This window comes from Gigantopelta aegis, chromosome 13 (genome assembly GCF_016097555.1).
Source record: "Gigantopelta aegis isolate Gae_Host chromosome 13, Gae_host_genome, whole genome shotgun sequence".
Lineage (NCBI taxonomy): Eukaryota > Metazoa > Mollusca > Gastropoda > Neomphalida > Peltospiridae > Gigantopelta > Gigantopelta aegis.
In genome coordinates this window covers 13,577,969-13,593,186 of record NC_054711.1, presented here as the reverse complement: position 1 = coordinate 13,593,186, position 15,218 = coordinate 13,577,969, and the positions used below count along the sequence as shown (strand labels likewise).

Below are 15,218 nucleotides of genomic sequence, written 5' to 3'. Positions count from 1 at the left end.
CATAATCACAATCTGAAATAAATAAATTACATGTGTATTCAAAATCTGATACGAGTAGCAAACAGATACATTCATGAACGAGAGAGAGAGAGAGAGAGAGAGAGAGAGAGAGAGAGAGAGAGAGAGAGAGAGAGAGAGAGAGAGAGAGAGAGAGAGAGGGGGAGAGAGAGAGAGAGAGAGGGGAGGGGGGGGGTAGGGAGGGAGAGAATCACAAGCTAAAATAAATAAATTAAACTCTTCAACAATATGTAATAATTAATTGTACATCGGAGGGCTTTACAACCGTCCTCGGCCCAATAACAAGGCCAGTATAATAAACCAATTTTAATAGTAATGCAGTACAAATTATTGGCAAAGAACATCGTCTTTTAGGATATGTCTAAACCATACGTGAGTTGACAAATTAAAACATACTACATACGTTTGGTACAATCTATAGATAGGTATCCTGGGCTACACCCGCCGACACACTTTCCAGTCACGTGATCACAGGAAGAACCGAAACTATCCTGACACTTCCGGTTCGCACACAGCTTTCCACAGTCTTGTCCATACTGTCTTTTTGGGCATTCTGAAACAGTTATGTGTACATTCTGAGCAGGGTGTTACAACCCTAATGTATAATATAGGGAATAACGTCCTTACGTTACAGTACTTAGTTTTACAAGCCCTATACATATTTCAAGCATAAGGATACTTAACAGAGTGGTTGGTATTGGACGAAACACAACTGCACACATTTATTTGGTTCGTTTTGTTTGAAGACAGTGCTAGAGAACATTGATTTACCAATCATCGGTGATTGGATGTCAAACATATGGCAATTCCGACAAAGGGGAAACCCGCTACATTTTCTTTTAAGTAGTAGCAAGGGATGTTTTATATGCACCATATCACAAACATGATAGCACACACCACAGTCTCTGATATGCCAGTCATGATGTACTGGATGGAAAAATAAATAGCTCAATGACCCATCGAAGAGGATTGATTCTAGTCGACACGCATCAACAAGCAAATGTTTTACCACTGATCTACGTCCCGTCCCTATTTCCTAGATGAAATCGTTGTTTCGTTTCTGTTCATTGTCTGTTTGCTTGTTTGTTTATGTGTTTTTTTGTGTTTTTATATTGTTTTTTGTTTGTTTGGTTATTTTTTTATCTGTTTTGCTTTGTTTGTTGGTGGGTGGAGTTGTGGGGTTGTTGTTTTGTTTGTTTTTTTGTTTTTTTTGTTTTGTTTTGTTTGTTTTGGGTTTTTTTGAAGAATGCGATAAAGTGTAATATGTTGATTATTACTTTCGATGCAGTCTACACCCATCCATCCTGGTTTACATCCCCATTCACATGACCCATTGACGTCACATGATGATATACCGGTTCTTTCATCACAGTGTCGACTGGAACATCGTTTACTGCACTCATCACCATAGTGATTATAATCACATACTGAAATTATAAACGACAAAATAATATTATTATGTTGGTAGATAGGTACGTTTAGGATGTGTTTTGATTCTAATTTACAAACAAACTGACATGTTTGCTAAAGTGCAAGAACTGTAAATATGAAACGAAACATTTGAGAGAAATGTAAAAAAAAACCCAGCAAAAAAACCCCTAAAAACCCCAGAGCATTTTTGAATTGGCTATCAATTAAATGTAGTTCAAAATACGCATGTATATTGTATACGTCAAGGTTTGATAAACATTTGCTTGTTTGCAGAATGCTGCAGTCATGATTTAAAACAATAACAGAACCATACACAGGCTAGAACTTAGATATCCAGATGATAATACATGAGTGGCCTCATTACAACGAGTTGTGTTTAACACGTAGCTAACGGGTGACGACGAGACGTATATGTTTTTAAGATACACGGTATTTAACAGACACGTGTGTTGCATTCTGGTTCTTGCATATTACCATAGTGCAACATTTAAAACTATATTCAAGTGCAATATTTTGCTGTTCGTGTACTATTCATTCATTTCATTTCAACTTATGTTCGTGTTTATATCCAAATAAGGTTCAAGCACGCTGTCCTGGGCACACACATCTCAGCTATCCGGGCTGTCTGTTCAGGATAGTGGGTTAGCTGTTAGATAGTTAGTGGCTAGTGAGAGAGAAGAGGGTGTAGTGGCCTTACACCTACTCATTGAGTCCTTAAGAACTCGCTCTGAGTTGGAGCCGGTACCGGGCTACGAACCCTGTACCTACTAGCCTGTAGTAGGTACAGGCCAGTAGGTACCACTGCGCCACCGAGACCGGTAGGTGTACGATTCAATTATATGTTATTCTATCACCTCCATTTATGCAACAACTTAGTCTTTAGTGAATTAACTAGCTATCTGACCATTTAGAGTGAAACTAAATTACAGCAATCAAGGACACTATGAATTTTAATTGCTGCCCCCAGCTTTACAGCAAAAAAACTCTAAAGCAGGGCAATTACGTGTCAACTAATATTTATATATAGTTTTTTTTTTCTATACATGAAAGGGAGACCCAAGGATAGCATCTCTCTGTTCATACCCTTAAGGTTCTCAGTCGCAATATTAACTCTGTAGGAATACCTATGTGTCATTCACCCATGAGCAGACACCTATATTATATGTATTACCACGCTGTTAACAATGTTTAATGGAAAGGGAAAATAAGAACCTGCAGGCTAACTTGTGACTTCTGTTATTCATTTAACATGAAACAATAAAACATAACAAGGGAAACTTATACTGTGTTAATATCCTAAAAAAAAACCAAAAAAAAGGTTTAAAATACATTTAAACACTTTATCGAACTAAAACGTGTTTACGGCATTCGCGTGCAAGTTAACTTATGCGTCACGCAGTAATCACTTTTTGTTAACTTACACGTCACAGGACAATTGACATATTAAAAGTAAAGGTGCCCTTTCTATCAGATCTCTGAGAAAAGTGACCACCAGATAGGCCAAGACATTGGCACATAGAAATCCATGGCTATGGAAATGCATATAATACAATGCATTTTGTGGATGATAGTTGGTAGAATATGTTGTTAACTCCAAATGTTGTAAGCTGTTCCTGTGTTATTGCATCTGTTCATGTGGTATATTTTTCATCTGTGACTTTATCTGATGACCGGCCCTCGGTGGCGTCGTGATTAGGCCATCGGTCTACAGGCTGGTAGGTAATGGGTTCGGATCCCAGTCGAGGCATGGAGTGAGTGCTCCGCAAGGCTCATTGGGTAGGTGTAAACCACTTGAACCGACGAGTGATCCATAACTGGTTCAACAAAGGCCATGGTTTGTGCTATCCTGCCTGTGGGAAGCGAAAATAAAATATCCCTTGCTGCTAATCGGAAAGAGTAGCCCATGTAGTGGCGACAGCGGGTTTCCTCTCAAAATATGTGTGCTCCTTAACCATATGTCTGACGCCATATAACCGTAAATAAAATGTGTTAAGTGCGTCGTTAAATAACACATTCCTTTGTTTCTTTCTTTTATTTGATGATGTGTAGGCAGCAAGTGACCTCTCTCATTTGTATGATTCTTATTTACTTACCCATGATATCCATGTCATAAAGCCATATGATAATTTAGTGTATTAACCCGGTTAATAATAGTATGCAGATTTGCAAGGTCTCTAGGTAATGTGTTGCTGTGGATCGGTCATTTGTTTACAAGCCAACAGGACCTCTATACCTGAGCGTAACATGTTCAAATATTTAGTTAAAATACTGGCAGTATGTACTGGTAACCCCAATAGTTTTAAATCGTTCTTACACCAACACGGGGAGAAAGGCGTGACTTTTGTTTCCTACGCGGTGTTGTTTGTTAACCCCATAAGTGTTAAGTCGTTGTTACGTAATGCACTTCGACACATGAAGATGGACGTGGCTCATATTGCCTTTGTGGTGCTCCTGGCTAGACATGGCTGACGATGTGTTCCGTTAAACTCATACATGTTAATTCGTTCTTACCCCGACACATGTAGACATAGGCGCATGGTTCACAACGTGTACCGTTAACCCCATAAGTGTTAAGACGTTCTTACCAAGACACATGGAGACAGAGGCGCATGGTTCACAACGTGTACTGTTAACCCCATAAGTGTTAAGACGTTCTTACCCCGACACATGGAGACAGAGGGGAATGGCTGACAGCATGTACCGTTAACCCCATAAGTGTTAATTCGTTCTTACCCCGACACATCGATACAGAGGTACATGGCTGACAACGTGTACCATTAACCCCATAAGTGTCAAGTCGTTCTTACCCCGACACATGGAGATGGACGTGGCTCCTATCTCGTGTGTGGTGCTCATTGCTGGACATGGCTGACAGTACGTAGTGTTAACTCCATAAGTGTTAAGTGGACAGCTTGCACATGGCTGCAGCTGATTATCAGAATAGGATCCAAGTTGACAAGTAGCTGAAATGAATAACGACCATAGACGTGGTTAGGTTATCATCGTATTTGAAATGTGCTGAAAGAAAGAATCACGGGAAGATTCAGTACTGTACTAAATGTAATTCACTGCTAGTTGTTTAATGAGTGTATAAAAAGTGCAAAGATGTGGTGTGTCAGGGGCCCAATGGTAAAGTGTTAAGCTGATGAGCGGTCGATCCAGCTAGTGCACCACGACACAAAGGCAGTGGTGTGTGCTATCCTGTCTGTGGGATGGTGCATATAAAATATTTCTGCTACTACTGGAAAATGTAGCGGGTTTTCTATCTAAGACAATATGAAAATATTCCCAAATGTTTAGCATCCAAAAACCCATGGTTAATAACTCAATATGGTGTAGTGGAGTCGTGGAACAAGATAAGCCTTAACGTTACTCTGACAGTCAGTTTCACTGTTAGCTTCCTCACAATATTGTTGACCATTCTCGTTGCAATCACTCTTTACTCTTAATGTTGGTGCAATCCCTTATTTTATTACATACATATTCAATCTTACTATAGTGATAAAGGCCTTTTGAAACCGTGTAATAAATTTATCCTGTATCGCATATATGTGCAATCTGGACCGGAACTTCTAAATGGGGAGTTCCCTTTTTCTTTTTACTGCAGTTAGTGCCTTTTATTGACTTACGTCATATATGATTTACAAATGACTTCATATCGTATTTGAAACTTTACACAAGGCAGCCGCAGAGTATGATTCTCGTTAAATGAATCCATGAAAGGAGTTTTGATCACAAATTTAACAAAGTGTTGTTATGACGTTGAATTAAACACCGTTTTTTTTTTTGTAAAACATAAAAGAAGGTATGTAATAAGAACAGAACTTCACGTACGTTGTTTTCGCTTCATATTTATTGCACTCGTTTATTTTGCGCAAGAACATACCACTCGACTGCTACGCGGTCTTCTGGTATATATTCGTGCGCAAAATAAACTCGTGCAATAAATAGGAAGCGAAAACAACGTATGTGAAGTTCTGTATATTTCCTCATCAGTATACATCTGATATTTAAAGAAAAGGTAGACTGATCTGCAAATATTTCACGCTTTCCTATCTTAGATTTCCTTTGCACATTTTATAATACGTACAGTGTACACTGTTTTTAATGGAATTTGCTTTTTATCAGTTTTTACTGTCAGGTTTTAAATACCCTTCAATGAAGCCTATCCAAACGACCATCTTTGTTCAGCAATTGTTATATTACTATTATTTAAAATAACACAATGAATTAAACAGCTGCATGCCACAAGATAACACGTATTTCTTCAGCATTATCTCATATGTAAAACGGGTAATATTCGCGGGAGTAAATTTTCGCGACCAGTCAATTATAGCCATTTCGCGGTTTGTAATTTTCGCGTAGTCGTTTTTTTTATCTTTTTTTTAAATTATTATTTGTTTGTTCTCAAGTCAGTAAAAAAGACGGAAATAAAGAATGAAAAAGAACAAATGCAATACTACTGCATACGTTTTAATCCACAAAGATAAAAGAACTGTGACTGACTTAGCCTAATAGCATTTGACCGATAACCAAGTGGTACACTCACATGCGTTTTATCTCGAGATGGCCGCTTGGCCTCATGCACAGTGAATGACTGTAATCTCGAACTTGGATTAATCAACTCTACCATAAGTGTTCTAATTAATACATTTCAGTTGTTAAAAACAGTCCGGTCAATCAAATCGGCTTACCTACGGAAGATGAAACAGGCTGATTATGGAACGCCGATATCGACACTATCCAAAGGAAAACGTGGTTCACCGCCATGTTGGGTGAACAACTAGATGGAAACGTACAGGACTGGATACGTAAAGTGCGTTTATCGGGTGGAATTGTACATTCAAAAACTGTTATGGGTGGCATTGAAGGCATTGTGACAAAGTTCGACAGAAACCGACTGCAGAAGTATGGAGGCTATGTTAATGTGAAAGTAGCCCTGGCCAAATCAACGCTTGATAGAATGGGATTTGTCAAAAGAAAGAGAACAAAAGATTCGAAGACACTTCCAGATGAATGACTGCCGAAAGGAGCACAACATTCCCAATGAGATGATCATCAACTGGGACTAGACGGGTGCAAATTTCGTTCCAGGTGGAGAGTGGATCACGGAAGAGAAGGGCAGTAAACAAGTGTCAATCACCGGCATCGACGACAAACGTCAAATCACGTCTCTACTGGCTGTGTCAATGACGGGCGAGTTTCTATCCCCCCCCCCCCCCCCCCCCACACACACACACACAGATACTATATGGTGGGAAAACGCATCGCTGTCACCCTACAGTCGAGTTTCCTGACGAATGGGACATTCATCACACGGAAAATCATTGGAGTAACGGGGAGTCAATGATTTGATATGTGGATACTATCGTTGTTCCATTTATGGAGAACAAGCGGAAGCAGCTAGGCTTACCAAGTGACCAAAAAGGTTTGGCAATTGTTGACGTTTTTAGAGCGCACCAGGACAAAACGATATTGAACAAACTACATTTGAACAACATCAAATGTGTCTTTGTACAGATAGACTACAACCACTTGATCTGTCAGTGAATAAGGATTACAAAGACGAACTGAAACAATGTTTTCAAAACTGGTATGGAAATGAAGTGACTAACCAGATTTCTGAAATTGTAGATATCGAAGGCGAGTTTGACTTTTCAAAAATCTCTGTTGATTTGCGAACGAGCAACGTGAAACCCATTCATGCCAGATGGTTAATTCATGTTCAGGAACGGGTTGCTTTAAAGTGCTGTGCCAGACCATACACTAAAATTTCAAATTCCATAATTAAATGCTTTCTTAATTCATTGCAATAATATTTTACACCGATATGTAAATCAATAATTACTAAAATGCCCCATAAAAGTATTAAAACATCACTCCCGTAGAACACTGCCGGAAACGACCGAGTAAAATTCTCGGTAAAAACATTTGCCTGTAAATAGCCGTGACGTCACGAAGGGAACGCGCTTCACTGAAACCTACCACGAGATGACTGCCAGCGAAAGTGGGACCGACAGCGACTTTGATCATTGATCATGCGATTCTTCTTTCGATGATGAATAGTGTAGTAATGACGACTGGACTAATATTTGTGCAACACAACAAATAATGCCGTATCAGTGTGAACCTGGAACATCTTCCGACGAACCACCGGCCTGACAGATGATGATGAAAATGGTCGTGGAGACAGCTTACCACTAATTTACAACTTTTATTCTTGTTTTGTTCTTTAGATTTTCGTGCGAATTATTTTGCTACACTGTATATTCTAATACTTGTGATGTAGTAGAAAAGACGATAAATAACTCTTGAATTCTACGAGTCAAGTGGACCCGATATCGGTAATTTTAAGAAATAAACAAAAACGACTTTTAGTCCGTCCCATCCCTCTATGAAGATGGGGGTTTTTGTGAATAATTTATGTTTAGTTTGACGTAAAAAAAAAAGTAAAAGTGTTTTGGAAATAACAAAACAATACTATTTTTTGTGTGCAGTTGTGAAAACAGTCTGCTCAGAAAAAAATAACTTATTTTAATTTAAAAAAAAAAAAAAAAACGACTTTTAGTCCGTCCCATCCATCTATGAAGATGTTTTTTTGTGTGAATAATTTCAGTTTAGTTTGACGTAAAAAAAAAAGTAAGTGTTTTGGAAATAACAAAACAATACTATTTTTTGTGTGCAGTTGTGAAAACAGTCTGCTCAGAAATAAATAACTTATAGCACATTCCACAGTATGAAAAAAGGTTTTCTCTGTGGGAAGGTATAGTAAAATTAATTTAATGTATTTTCTTTTCTTTTTTACAAAAAAACCCCTACATTTTTGTAGGATGGGACGGACTAGGCTATAGATACTTACTTGTCTGTACTTTATTGTTTTAATGTTCTCGAACTGTAAAGAAAAATCTCACAAACGAACGAGATGCAAACGACAACAAATCGGATCTCGATGATTGCACGAACCGTGCATGAGAAAACAAACTGACCGGAGTTGAAAGCATAACGCAATTTGGGACATTGACGATATGCACCCCAAGGTCGTTTCGGCGTGGATGGCGTCGGCTTGTTGTCATTTGTTTTGTGTCGCAGAAAAATTGTTGGTACGGCATCTTTTTTTAAAAGCCATAACACATGGTATTCCCATATCTCGCTTAAGCCGACAAGCCAGTTCGGATGAATCGAAACTAAAGTGTCTGCTGTTGCAACGGTCTCCGGCATTTTCTTCCTGTCCAGTATTTCCACGTTGTTTTAATCAAATTCACACACAGCTTTCTCACAGCAACATTACTAGGAAATGCGTGAAGACTAAATTTATCGGCTTTTGTATTGCTACAGCCGCCACCAACACGCCGTTTAACCATAATAAACACAAAAGAAGCAATGAACAATGGCGCTAACTATCGAAAGGAGTTCCCTTCATGACGTCACGGATCAAATCTTACGGAAATTCCCGAAACGAATTCAGCTGGTTCTGTTTTTCAGGGGAATATTTTTAAATGGAAAATATACCGGTATATAATTTTTAAAAATTTTTAAAAATAATTTTCTAATCATATTAAATAATATCTTGATTGATATAGCTCAATACATCATATATCTGGAACAGCACTTTAAAGAGGGGCATGCTTGTGAGTGGCTTTCGTAAAGCTGGTCTTCTAGAAAATAGTACGGAGTAAGAAACACGTGTATACAGCTGCTACCGGAAGTAGTAGCAGTAGTACTGATTAGGACTTTTTTTTTATTATTTGTTTTTAATAAAAAAAAAAAAATTCCTACAGCTATTGATTGAATACTTACCAGTGTTGATTTTAATTTTTGAAACAAATTTGTGAGTAAATGAAATGTGTTAACCTTATATTTGTTTGTGTTATTTTTTTAAAAGATGATACTAGTGTTAATATTCGCGAGAGTTTAATTTTCGCGGTCAAATTGAATAGTTGTCATAAACCATTTTACAATATTAATAGATGTAATATTATTATTAGTATTAATTAAATAATTAATTAATTAATTAATACTAAATATAACCGCAAGCTGTAATAACGAATTCCCAAGCTGTAATAGCTGTACTTTACTCACACACACACACACACACACACACACACACACACACACACACACACACACACACACACACAGCAGGTGCGTGGGGAGAGGGGAATACCCTGCTGTGCACTATGCGAATTTTCTTTTAAAATTATATTCTCCAGGAAACCATGACTTGACCCCCCCACCCCCCCCCCCCCCCCCCCCCCCCCCCCCCCACCCCCACCCCCACCCCCCACCCCCCCCACCCTCCAGAAACGTCCTACACATTCCTACAATAAAAGCAATTTTTATCTCAGACTATGGCTATCTGCAGCTGCTAGAGGTGAAAATACAGTGGTATGGACATTTCGGACATAAATTGTATTTGAGTTTCTTTGTTGTGTTTTGTTGTCTCTTGTCATGCCAAAAATTCATGTTTGAACTGCTTCACATTTGACATGACAATAAAGTAGTATATGATTAAGGAAATAAAGAAATGTTTTATTTAACGACGCACTCAACACATTTTATTTACGGTTATATGGCGTCGGACATATGGTTAAGGACCACACAGATATTGAGAGGAAACCCGCTGTCGCCACTTCATGGACTATTCTTTTCGATTAGCAGCAAGGGATCTTTTATATGCACCATCCCACAGACAGCGTAGTACATACCACGGCCTTTGATATACCAGTCGTGGTGCACTGGCTGGAACAAGAAATAGCCCAATGGGCCCAACGACGGGGATCGATCCCAGACCGACCGCGCATCAAGCGAACGCTGTACCACTGGGTTACGTCCCGCCCCTAGTATATGATTAATTCTAACATATAAATTTTATTTTTGTCACCTTCATAGATTTAAAGACACAAACTGCGTAAATATGTGCAATTTTCATTTGCAAAATTTATCTGATTTTTAACAAAATGTAAATCAACCGTTTATTACGCTCTGAAGCGAAGATTACAACAGAAAAAAACAATATTGTCGTAACTTCAAAACCTCTCGACATACACTGATTTTGGGGTTTTAAAAAGAAATTATAATGGCCAAGAACGTTTCTTACAAAACGACAAAACAGACGGCACAAAAATATGTTTAATCGAAAAACGACAAAATTCCAGATTGATACCAAAACACATAACCTATACAAATATTGTTTAATACCTCAATGCCCTCGAAGTGCCAAACTACCTACCAAATTTCAGCTAAATCGGCCCAGAACTGATCTTACAACATGACACAAGAGAGGCGACAAAAAAATAAATAATAACCCCACCAAAATAAATAGGTTAGAACCTAATAATAATCCCACCAAAAACAATAGGTTCCAAGTATTGGCTGGAGAACCTAATAACAATAATCCCAGAAAAAAACCCTCAATAGGTTCCGAGCCTTGGCTGAAGAACCTAATAACAATAATCCCAGAAAAAACCCCTCAATAGTTTCCCAGCCTTGGCTTGGGAACTTAATAATAATAATAATAATAGTAATAATATAAATAACTCACGAAAACAATGTGACGAGTTTGTACTTCCCTCTCTGTATGTACTGGTGCCAGGGTCACAGTTCAAACAGGCGGTCTGTCCAGATCGATTATTGTACGTTGCTATTGGACACAGCTGACATGTGCTGACACCGCTGTTGTAGGTACCCTCGGGACATTCCACTTAAACATAATAATACGTGACTAAATACAGTATAGTTAATAGCCAGGGTCAGTTTTTGCGGTCTGTCCAGATCGAATTGTACGTTCCTATTGGCACAGCTGACATGTGCTGAACCGCTGTTAAGGTTTGTTTTTACTTAAACATAAATACGTGACTAAATACAGTATAGCACATAGCCAGGGTTTTCAAACAGGCGGTCTGTCCAGATCGATTATTGTACGTTCCATTGGACACAGCTGACATGGCTGACACCGCTGTTGTAGGTACCCTCGGGACATTCCCTTTTTAGAGGAAATACCGCTAGTCGCCAGGGTCACATAGGTCTGTCCAGATCGATTATTTACGTTCCATTGGCACAGCTGACATGTGCTGACTTTTATTTGTAGGTACCCTCGGGACAGTCCACTTAAACATAAAATATGGACCTTTGTTGAACCAGTCATTTTTGTGGATCACAGGTCTTAGGTGCAAGTTTGGTTTAAAGACCCACTAGAGCACATTGATTTTTAATCTTATCATCGGCTATTGGACGTCAGACACATGGTCATTCTGACACTCCTTTTTAGAGGAAACCCGCTGTCGCCACATAGGCTACTCTTTTACGACAGGCAGCAAGGGATCTTTTATTTGCGCTTCCCACAGGCAGGATAACACAAACCATGGCCTTTGTTGAACCAGTTATGGATCACAGGTCGGTGCAAGTGGTTTACACCCACCCATTGCGCCTTGCGGGACACTCACTCAGTGTTTGGATGGCCTAACCACGACGCCACCGAGGCCGGTTTCCACTTAGATACCAAGCAGAACATGTTTATGTATTTAATGTACATAGCAGCAATTTCGTCTAGTAATTTCTGTTTTGTTCCTAGAGTGAAATTTGTTTTCAAAAAGCAATTTAATGGATTTTCCGGACGTGTGATTCTCAGTGAAACCTGGCACTACTTTAGCAGTTTAGCATTTGTTTTGAGAAGTTTACATAGATATAAAAAATATTTGTATTCGACATAAAAATAATAAGGAAAAAGGTAAAATTTTAAAGATATTTACAGAGACGAGGATATTTCAATTTGATATGTTTGGTAGGGAATATTTTCTTGATTATGACATAGTGTACCAATTTATGTTTTAGTTTTAATATTAAAACCCACTGTTCAGTGCTCAGAAACACAGACACAAAATGTCCAGAAGCAAAAAAGTTAATGAATTAATGAATGTTTAACGACACCCTAGCACAAAAAATACATCGGCTATTTGGTGTCAAACTAAGGTAAATGCAAGTCTAGAAGCAAATGCACATTTCTTTTCACTATGAATGAAGGGAAAGTCGACTTAAATTGCGTATTATTTGGTCAAAAAACCCACATATGATTGCTCAAGGTTTTTTGTTTTTTTGTTTTTCTTTTTTCTTTCGAAAGGTTTCACAATATATCAAATATCATTAGATGCGGGGGATACTAAGTTATGTTGTGTGGGGTTTTTTTATGTTCTTATTTTTATGAGGATTTTAAAATATTATATTTTATTGTTTATGGTTCCAAAATAAAATTGATTTCAAGAAGTTAGCGAATGAATGAATTAATGTTTAACGACACACCAACACGAAAACTGCATTGTCAAACTATGCTAAAGAAGTCACTGATACCTTCCTTTTTAACATTTACTCCAGCTAACTGCTAAGGAGTAGAAACGTATAGGAATATATGAACACTCACAGCACATCTCAGAACCTTTAAACAGAATATTTTTCTTGTCGCTAGGGCACGCGTAGTTCTTGGAGACCTCCAGCGCAACTGCAGACGAGTCATCTGGTTTTGTTTGGTAAACCACTCTTAGTACAGGACAACCAATTGGACTCAAGTCACCATCCATTGCATTCGACTGGTCAGTTCCAGTTGTTTCGAATGTTGTCTTAAGTAGTGAAGAACAAGTGGATAGCGCTGACTTTATAGTCCAAATATATAGTATGGTATAGTCAATAAACACCTACAAAATAAAACAGAGACGGGTGTACATCGATTAATTTAACAACAGAATACCCATTTATCATGTATATTTTACATGTATAATACTAAACGAACTTGCCTGTTATACCACTTTTATGACACGAGTGAACAGCGAGTCAGATACCAACACTGTGCACAAGTTTCAAAAACATGGTATGACAGCCATGCTAGTTTAGTATTCTATTTATTACAAACCAACTGCAAATAAGCCGCAACGCAGAAGTAATCGGATGTCAAAACTTACTACACATCATTTGTCTACGAATTGGGTCAGCAAGTGATCTACGATGCATGTAAATTTAAATGACGTCACAATGAGCAAGGAGACGTCAGTAATGTACAGTTTAGATGTTGGCTGAAGCTCGCATTAATTGTCAATTAACGAGGTGTTGAAATTTACAATAATAACTGAATTGTTGATCGGAACAGCAAACATTAAAGTGAGTGAATGTGATTGACTACATGACGCTGACATTTTGTAGATAGGACCGTAAACAAGGAATAGCAGTTCGACGTCAGACACTTGCCGCAAAATCGTTTTGGCATCGAACACAATAGAACCAAATAAAACAGCCTATCTTAACGCAATTTATATGATTTTAGGTAATGATTAGTAATAATGATAATTAGACAAGTGCCAAATATATAGCTCTTTGAGACAGAACTACTTATACACAGGTTATAGTCATCAAACGAATGTTGTCTTGTTTAAAACTACTTGTAATATAGAAAAGGATTAGTTACGCGTGGGTTTTTTAATACTAGCGGAGAGGGAATTCATAAAAAAAATTGAAGATTGTGCACTTTGTGACAACTCTTTTTGCAATTGTGCATGCTGTTAGGTATGGTCATAAGGATTTGAAAAATCACTGCATACAAGTTGGGGTAGTACCCTGGGGGCCGGGATGCATAAATCCAATATGGCCACCACAGCAAAAAGATAAGGCCATATCTCAAGTCCTGTTAGTTCTAGATCCTTACGTAATACCACTTTTTAAATGTTTTTAGATGTGAGGAGTCCTTTTAGGATATCATCTTTTTGTTTCCAGGCCATTTTCAAGGTTATTATAGCCAAGAAACTACCATAACTCTGGAACTAAGCCACATAAAAAAGATGATCAGTTTCTTGGATGCCTCACTGTCGCCCTTTAGTCAAAAAATTAAAATGGCTGCCGCTCTAGCTAAAACAATTACCATAATAATTAAGCCATATAGAAATATAGCCGTTATCTCAAAATTGCAAGAAATAGGAGGGAAACATTACAATAGTTTATAAGTTGGAAAACATTGTTATCAAGATAATAGTTTGGGTTGAAAATGCCATTATTCACCCATAGAAACAGCTATGCGTTGAGGAAACAGAAATATCAGGTTTCACTGTCATTGTTAGTGCAATGGAGGAGTAGCGAGCATGCCTCGTTAACATCTGCCAGATCTGTCCAATATGGAATTTTTTTGTGGTTCTGACCTTCCATTCCCAGTCCCATTTACCGAGGTCTGGGATCTCGCGGGGTGTTTTTAAGAGACAGACTGCTTCCAGACAAAGGTTGCAGTGAGCAGGGCACGCATAGCATGCTGTAATAAAGCATGCTGGATCAGAGGGATCGAGTCCAGAGACTTGAGGCTATGGGTGAACATAAGCTTCCTTGCTTCATTCACAGAATCTGTCCAGCAGTTCTTACATGAGTACAGTCCTGCGCTCGATATGTCACATATGCAGTGAGTTGAGAGTGATGCTGGTCGGGTCTTGTCTGAGGACAATGAGGGTGTCGGTGATCTCAAGAAAGGCAGCCTACGCATTCCACGCAGTCTATTTGCCAATTCCAAACATAGCTGATACAACGTCACGCCCTGTGAATGCGTGGAAGAGGGGGAGAGCTTGGCAATATAGAGGTCCCAGCATTTGCGAGATTTTGTGCATTTGAATGTTTTTGTATGTTTTTCGTGATCCGAATCCAGTCGCAAGCGCTGAGGGGCCTAGCACATGGACGATATTGATGGCCAGCACCACCTCATCATTATCCACCGTCCTGATGTAGTCCTCGGTGTGACCCTGCTTGACAGC

At 38.5% G+C, this 15,218-nt stretch overlaps 1 protein-coding gene across 3 annotated transcripts in view; it reads right to left on the bottom strand.

Moving 5' to 3' along the window:
* The window catches only part of LOC121387490 (multiple epidermal growth factor-like domains protein 10), a 22,792-nt gene extending 9,546 nt beyond the window's left edge, over positions 1 to 13,246 (bottom strand). The window contains exons 1-6 of one of the 3 annotated variants that reach the window (XM_041518631.1): positions 12,863 to 13,246; positions 10,991 to 11,149; positions 4,257 to 4,412; positions 1,296 to 1,445; positions 422 to 571; positions 1 to 12 (exon numbers count right to left, since the gene is read on the bottom strand). The exon at positions 1 to 12 is cut by the window's left edge and continues 132 nt beyond it. In XM_041518631.1, coding sequence (XP_041374565.1) covers positions 1 to 12; positions 422 to 571; positions 1,296 to 1,445; positions 4,257 to 4,412; positions 10,991 to 11,149; positions 12,863 to 13,019 — 784 coding nt within the window. In that variant the 5' untranslated portion in view covers positions 13,020 to 13,246. The remainder of the gene's footprint in view (positions 13 to 421; positions 572 to 1,295; positions 1,446 to 4,256; positions 4,413 to 10,990; positions 11,150 to 12,862) is intronic. The other 2 variants (XM_041518629.1, XM_041518630.1) reach the window with 2 other exon arrangements.
* Positions 13,247 to 15,218: the final 1,972 nt, after the last annotated feature.